Source organism: Cariama cristata, unplaced genomic scaffold (assembly GCF_000690535.1).
Source record: "Cariama cristata isolate BGI_N322 unplaced genomic scaffold, ASM69053v1 scaffold33514, whole genome shotgun sequence".
Lineage (NCBI taxonomy): Eukaryota > Metazoa > Chordata > Aves > Cariamiformes > Cariamidae > Cariama > Cariama cristata.
Window position 1 is genome coordinate 1 of NW_009611806.1, and position 8264 is coordinate 8264.

Genomic DNA, 8264 nt, shown 5'->3' on the forward strand with positions numbered 1-8264 from the left:
GTTTGTGCGTCTTCGGTTCTGCTGGTGGTCTGGGGTAGGTGCTTCCATTCCGTGTTGTCCTCAGCCAGGTTCTCCACCAAATCTGGTGCTTGCCTCTTGCAGGATGCTTCTTTAAAGCACCGCTTTTCCTAGCAAGGTTCCCTTAACGCTGTCTTGAAGACCAGCCTTCCAAGTGGCTTTTTTGTTTACGAGAAAAGGAAGAAATGATATTCATGCAGAGTTAGTGTGAATGTAATGGAGTTAATATGAGGAGAGAAAATACGTTACTGCTAAGTAGGCTTACGGCACAAAGCGTGTGCTTCAAGATGCACACAAGTTCTTTACTGTTTCCCGTTCGCTGCTGTTTTGAAATTTGCAATGTAATTTAACATTTAGTTGCCTCAGGGAGGATGTGCAAACCGTTAAGCAGTGCTTGTTAGCGCTAGTTTTCTGTGCGGTCTATATAAACTGGGGTAAATCGTTTTATCACGATTACAGTTTTTCTTCTGCAACCAAGAGAAGGTTGGTTAGGTTTGCCAATACAGTTACATCTGATGTGCACGTATACCGACAGTCCTGTGTGTGGGTGCGTATCTGCGTGTATGAATCTAATTTAACCGAAGTAAAGCACGATCCAGTAGCTTCTTTCTTACTCCTCCCAGAAAGCTGGTGCTACCCATGGAGCTGGCAGTAGGGGAGAATTGGGAACTGGCTATTTCCAGGATAGGTCCTGGGATAATACAGCCCTCGAGAGAGTGGGTTAATGGTATCTCAGAGGCTGGGGAGGAGGGAGCAGCCAGCAAAGTCAGCATCTTCAATGAGCTAAACTCTAGGCTTTGGAGACGGGTTTGGACAGACAGAACCCAGTACTGTTTAGCCCAGGGGACAGATGTCAGGAGGGATTTAGTCTGAGATGTCATGCTGAAGCATCCTTTTTCTGGTCAAGTATGTAGCTTCACAGACAATGATTTTTGTCTTGTTTGGGAGAGCAGTATTTTAGAGTTGCCAGTGTTAGCACAGATCCGATTGGAAGCATTTTGAACGGAACGCACGTAAAAGCAATAACTCCTCCTGCTGCCAAATTTACTTGAGTCCAAGCCCCTTGGTTCCCAGTACTGCTGAGGAAAGCTAAAAACAGGGAGGGCGGTGAATCCTCCCGGTTTGTTTTGAACACGTTGCCAGATTAAAACATCCGGACCTTTTAACTTGGCACAAAGAGTGAGCTGTTTCTCCACGCTTGAATTCTGGGCTTTCTCTCGTAGCAGACTGTAATTGCTGCTGTAACAGGAGCATGCTCAGCATGCATGGGAGAGAACGAACAATGCCTCTAAAGCGGCATTAATTACTATGGGAAAAATTAAAGTTGTGGCAAAGCAGATGCTGGAGAGGTGGATCTGCATGAAGTGATCACCCTCTGTTAATTATTATGAATTATTTATCTCTCAGAGAAGGAAGCTTGGTAAAATTTGATATTTGAGACTTATCTGTTGTCAGAGGGTGCTAGTAATGAATCAAATGGTTTTCCATTGGGGATGATGTGATCGTAAATGCCAAGATGTGGATAACTGATGTCTCTCTAATTCTGTCTTACGCTTCTTTTCTGCTGCTCCTTTTCCCTAGCTGGATTTTGTTCTGCAGTATGTGTTGAAGTTCCATCAGAGACAGAGGCTGTCCAAGGAACGCACATGAAGCTACTCTGTATCTCCTGCATGAAGAGGGAAGAGGTCACAGCCAGCACGGTGGTGGAATGGTTCTACAGGCCGGAGGGTGGAAAAGATGAACCTGTATGTATGTTTGGTAGCTGAGCCCTTGTTTTCATAGGTCTTACTGTGAAACATCGTGCAGTGAACTCATGTGGGAGAAGCCAAAAGGTATTTATGAGAGTGTAAGTTTGTCCTGCGGCAGGATCCCCAGGGAAGACTGTGTGAGGAGAGGAGAGAGACACAAAGATAAACAAAATCTTTCTGTCACATTCTTATTCAAAGTCTATAGAAATGCCCAGCGGGCTGCTTGCATGTCACGGAGGAGAGACGAGCTTGGAGTTGAGCTCTAAGCTGCAGATCTTCACAATTTCTGCAGCATTTTCACCCAGAGGTTCCACAGCACCAATTCTGAGCAATAACTAAAGTGTCTTTTCCTCTCTTAGCTGATGTGTCCACACTTCGACACAGCGTGAACTCCCGGCAGGAAAAGCTAGAATCTGTGGTTGGGGTCAAGCATTTGGGGTCGTACATACATGAAAGCCAAGCTCCAGTTCCACTCCTTGAATACGTAAAGTCTGGTACATAAGGAAGTCAAGAAGGGAAACAGAAGTATGGAGTGACTCTGGTACCCTTGGCCAAGTCCCCCTCCTTAGGACACTTCTGAATCCCAAAGCTGTTCTTTGGAGGTTTATGGGGCTCCGATAAATCTGCAGGACAGGATTTGCTTCTTTTTGCCTCAGAGAAAGCAGTGGTATCCTGACTGTGGGAGGATCTCTGTGAGTTGTTTTGGATCCTTGTCAGGAAAAGGTAAAATTCATTTTCAGAGTGAATCAAAATGGGAATCATACAGACAAGGGGCAACTGGAATTCAAGAAAGAATGGTAAAACAGAGAGTAAGATAAAGGCTGAGCGCACACATTTCTTTCTAGCTGTTTTATCTGAGTATGAAGCATTAGATCAGTGGTTTGCGTTTCATCGTGATTGAGCAGGGCCAGGCAAAATGACAAATGCTCTCCTACAGTCTGAGAACTAAAGGGACTGCGCTAAGGAATGAGATGGGAAATCACTTCTGGCGACCTGGGTGATACATTTGTCAGTGGCAACCCAAAGAATGCTAACGAAAGCCAGCTGGGGTGGGCAGTTTAATGATGGGGACTGTGGTCAGCCAGAAACGTGCAAGAGACTAGGCCTGCGAAAGCCACCCAAGCTCCGTTCTTCTGATGTACCATTTTCACACTGTCATATTTATCCTGCAACACTTCTATTGCAGCTGAATATCCTAGGCCTTACCGAAAGTGACTGTTTGTCTTTGCTGTATTTATTCTGTGGTTCCTTCTCAAGATGATCTGATGTGCAGTGACAGACAGGCTAGGCACAAAGACTGCAGGATCCTAGTTTTTAGTTCCACTGCTGATCTTTTGTGTCATCGTCCACGTGTGTCTCTTTTTCTGTACCTCAGTTTTTCTACCTCTGTAATGGCAATAATTCAGTTTTCTGTCTTTTGTAAAGTGGTCTGAGATTTCAGGGTAAAGGATGATAGAATATGAATAGCTGCTGTTCCCAGGGAAGCCATAGCGCAGAATGTACATGTGTGTAGCTAGGGGATGATGTTGTTCCTTGTGTATGCCTTGGTGTTGTCTGAGGTACAAGTCAGTGATTAATCAGAATACCCTTTCGCATTTCCTCACAGATCTACGAGTACAGGAAAACAAACCATGAATTTCCGAGCCGCTTCAGTGGTCGGTTACAGTGGAATGGGAGTAAAGACATGCAGGATGTATCCATCACTGTGTTAAATGTGACCTTGAACGATTCGGGTATCTACACCTGTAACATCACCCGGGAGTTTGAGTTCGAGATTCACCGACCTCTCTTCACAAGCTCCAGATTGATCCACCTCACCGTGGTGGAGGAGGGTATGGAGGACTGGCAGAAAGTGTGTTGTGCCTTAACTCGCTGTGGGTGTTGTCATCCAGCAACAGAGTTTTTCATGGCATTGCAGGAGAGGGGCGACTGAGCTGCCAGATAATTTTGTCTGTCTTTGCCAGCAGCAAACGCTACGCAGGGTTCAGGAGGAAAGACCTGCATTTTGTTTGCTGGTCACAGCCCCGTTTTAGGCGCAGAGTGGTTGTGTGTGAATGTGGTGTAAGGTACGATAAGCTCGGCAGGCTGGGGCAGCAGCTGGGAACAGCTGGGCAGGCACCAGAAGCAAGCAGAGGTTTCCAGTTTCTCCGCTCAGAACCCGTGGGTCTCCCCTGGCGGCTCTGGGATTCTACAGCACAGCCTTTGCCAGGGTACCTGCAGCATCTGCTTCCTCGCTTCCGCCCCCTCCCTCTTGGAACGACTCGCTCTCCATTTTGATAGCAGTCTCTTGCTTCCGCCCTCCCCAATCCCTCCTTCCCTTTGCAGTGCTCCGGAGTCTTTCCGTTCCTCTTGGTTTTACTCAGTTCGGTGCTGAAATCCCGGCTTCTTAGAAATCAGTGGGAATTCTGCTGTTTGCTTCAGAGGGACAAGAGCTTTTAGCCCTTACCTTTTTCTGCTGTGTCTTCCCTTCCCTCTTTCCCTGCAAGCATCTCTGTGTTTTGATCTCTTCCAAATCACTGGCGGCACAATACAGTCAAGTAACACCAGCGAGTAGGATGCACAAAGGAAGCGGAGTGTGGAGATGAGATAGGCCAACGGTGAGCAATCCGTATGAATGTGTGGGTGGCAGAGAATGCAAGACACGTGCAAGCCTGCGCATGGTTGATTCCGCTGGTAACGCGCAGTGGGATCGCTGCTGGTGTATGCTGTTGGCAGCCTCGCATGTTCCCTCTCTTTTGCCCTCCCCCAGTGTAGTGGCACCTGAGTATCTCTGGCAAAAGGTGGGTTAGGAAGGATGATACGAGGGTGGAAAGTGTCAGCAGAGCTGCTGTGCTCTGATAGCTGCATGTAAATGATCAGAGATTATTTCACTTTCTTAACAGCTGGAGAAGACTTCACCTCGGTCATCTCTGAAATTATGATGTATATTCTGCTGGTCTTTCTCACCTTGTGGCTACTGATAGAAATGGTCTATTGCTACAGAAAAGTCTCTAAAGCAGAGGAGGCTGCCCAGGAAAATGCGTAAGTGTGAAATCTCTCCAGATGTGAGTTGTCCTGCGAGGGTTCTTCAGATGTCTCAGTCCAGGTCAGACGGCAAGAAGACTGAACTTTGGTATTGCACATTTCTAGCTGATGTTTGCTGTGTCTGGAATCATTGCAATATTTAGGACTACCAAAAGAGACAGTGCGCTGGCACAATACACCAGGTAGGGCGGGTGGCCATGGTGCGCGGTATTCCAAAGCGTCCCGGTTTGAACTGTGCGGAGATGCTCTCCTGGAAGGCCTGCTTTCAGAGGTCTGACTCACAGATGCAGCTGACACAGCAGAGATGTTCCAATTTTTATACTGGTCCATTTCCATCTTTCTTACATACTTGGCTTGCATAAGGGTGCTCTTTGCACATGGCAGGAAGGCTGTATGTGTAGGATTTTACAGTAGGGAAGACGCAGTGTCTGCTCCTGACTATGCCGAGGAGAGTTTCCTACTGCGAGCATCTTCTGCAGGTGACATTTGTTACCTTAGACGTACTTACAGGCATTCAATATCTCTGTAAAAATGAATGGACACGAACTGGTTTTTGCACTGTAGCGCTTGAGGTTATGCTTTCCTCCTTCCCTCCCAACTACAGGACAGACTATCTTGCGATTCCATCAGAAAACAAGGAAAACTGCGCCGTGCCTGTGGAGGAATAGCAGAGAGGAGTCAGCAGAATGAACGGCACCAAGGTAGGCGATGGGGAAACGCTGAGTCCCTGCTCGCGTCTGTCAGCCTTTCAGCCTTACTGCGGTGGGTCAGGCGTGCGTGGGGCTGGAGAAAAGGTGGACGAGAGACTCCGGGAGTCTGGTTATGCTCCTTCTCTGGAGTTTCCCCACTGACCCTGGAAGCAATATAGGTATCTTTAGGTGGGGGGTGTACTAATATCTCTTCAAAGCTTTAACCAGCACACAGGTTCACTTTCAGGCCATGGTGTAATTACTCCTCCTCTGCCCATTTCTGTGGACTTGGGAGTAGTCACTGTCCCCTGCAGGTGAGGAAGGGTGCTCAGGAGGAATATAAAGGCACCATATCCAAAGGAAGTGTCTGCTAGGAAGGACTTTGTGTGCAAAAGACAAAAATCTAGATCTTTTAAAGTCTTGTTCACGTCTTATCAGCTGTCACGCAAATTATATCACGATCCTCACTTCTGTAAGGTCCAATGACTCGCGCTCCAAGAGGAATTCTCTCAATTGCAGGGGCTCTGAAGACAGAAGGACCACGTCATGCCAACCAGGTTTGAGGGGGAGCTCTGCGCCGTCGGGAGGAAATTCGGGGAAGTGTAAATTCTCCTCCGTTTGCCTTGGACTCTGTACAGCCTCGACTTTGGCCTCATGACTCCATTCTGAGCTGCCAGCCCATTTGCTAAAGGACTCTTCTTTTGAAGCATGCTGAGCAAAGGGCACCGGGCTGTGGGCAGCACGGCTCCTTCCCAAGTTTCAGTCCCATCATCACATTAATGGCTTTGTAAATGTTAAGTGTTGTTTCTTAGCTGCTGCCACCGCCACCTTTATTTGCTAAATACGCTAGTTCTCCATTGCAGAGGTAAAGGGTATGTATGTCTTGTTACTCTGTCCTGCAGGGCTGGGAATGAGGTCATCTTAGGGTGACGTTCCACTCTATGCTACAGCCCAAGCAGTCTTGTCAGTGTTAAAACAGGAAGAATTCAATTAGTTTGTTGCTTGGTAAGTTGCTCTGGGCTTTGGGCTGCCCGTGCACAGGCAGAGTAGGATAAGGACTGTAATACGTTAGAATTGTCAGAAATGTGTAGTAGGAAGGCTGAGTCCCTGTGCCGTGTTCACACTTGCTGCTGAAGGAGGGAACTGAGATTATAGATCCTGAAGCACTCCTACTTTGGGAAGCAGTATGACGTAAGTATAAGAATCCCCTGTACCCCCTCTCCCTTTCATTTAGCAAGCGTCAAAATTCTCAGTTCCTTCCATTTGCCTTGCGTAGCAGGTTGACTCCTCAAGTCCGCAGAGACACAGTGATAGGAATAACCTGCAGAGCCACGTTCTGTAACAACAGGCGAGCCAGTAGGACAAGGTACGCGGTTCACATGTTTCTGGGGCAACCCTCGAAAGGAAGACAGCCCTAATGCAAGTAGGCAGGCAAAGTAAATAGGATACACGGCCCTCGCAGGAGAAGGACAGACAGCTTTGTAAAATGGTAGTACCTTTTGTAACTGTGGTACCCGGCTTCTCATACTGTAGTGTAGCACCACCTAGAGGAACAGACAGAAAACACTTCTTTTTTCCTAGTTAATCGTTAATTCTTTCTTGTGATAATTAGTCACTGGTTTGAATAGTTAGCATTCATTGTAAACGATCCACTGCTGCACAGGAATCACGCTGTAAATTCAACGTTTCCTATGCAAACTTATCTCTTCAATTGTAGTGGATTAAGCAGAGTGAAATTTGTTTCCTGGCTGCAAATGTAGATCAGTTGAGCTCAACAGCTAGGATTACAAGGAGGAAAAAGTAGGCAGAAACATCGGCCCCGGGTGGAATTGTACCTTAAGACAAAAAGAGGGAAGGTGTTGGTTTGGTTTTTTTTTTTTAATATAGCAGATGTTGTTACATCCCTGCTGCAATGGAGCCTATACTGCTTGCAAGAGTTGACAAATTTTGCTACACTGACCGCTTCTAAGTAGTTACAAAGTGCTTGTGAATCAGGGCATGCTTCCCACCTATGGAACCTCCTCTGCTTTGTTCTGCTGCTTTTATTGTGTTGCTAAAATCACAGAAATTACTCCATTTGTAAGCCAGGCCCTGGCCAGATTTGTAACTGGCAGTTGTTCAAAATTCCTTTTTTTAGAGTGGGCATCAACTTTAGTGAACTACTCCAATGCAGTCTTCACAGTAGGATCGCTCTCAACTCCAGAGCTGAGGCCAGCAACTTGAGTGCATTTTCCAGATGAAGCACACTTGTAGGCTGGGCACTGGCTCCTTAAAACCTAATATTCAAAAGGAGAAAAAAAAAAAAAACAAAACAGACAGTTCCTCTTCTAATTCAGCTGGATGTCTTCACTTTCCCTAGGCCAGCTTGCCTGGCCCTGGGGCAATTTTGGGCAAAATCCTAACTCTAAACTCAACGCCACAGAGGAAGGACTAGATTGTAACTCCACAGCCTCCATCACTGACCATGGCATTGACGCCCACGGTGATTTTTCGGTAAGGTCACGTAGTAACCTCTCTCCCACTTCAACTCTGCTCCTTAGTCCCTGTGAAGCATTGATAACCCTCTGGTGTCATAATGTTAAGTCAGAAAAGGAGTAAACTAAGAACTTCTTGAGAGCTACCTCAGGTGGTAAAGAAGGGCCATCCTCTAGTCCTGCACCTTCCGGTATCTTACACGCATCTACTTAAGATGCTTTTTCTTGGACATACCTTTCACTTTTCCAGTTCCTGCAGGCAGATATGACTATTGCCCTGTGTTGTTCTAGCCAAGAGAAAATTGTGTCAA

General features: G+C 46.7%; 1 protein-coding gene across 1 annotated transcript; it reads left to right on the top strand.

The window, feature by feature from the left end:
- Positions 1-9: 9 nt before the first annotated feature.
- SCN3B (sodium channel, voltage-gated, type III, beta subunit) lies at positions 10-6729 on the top strand (the record flags this gene model as incomplete). Its single annotated transcript, XM_009698385.1, has 6 exons — positions 10-34; positions 1600-1763; positions 3373-3598; positions 4649-4787; positions 5395-5491; positions 5999-6729. Coding segments are annotated over 5 exons (618 nt in total), but the record flags the coding sequence as incomplete, so codon positions are not given.
- Positions 6730-8264: the final 1535 nt, after the last annotated feature.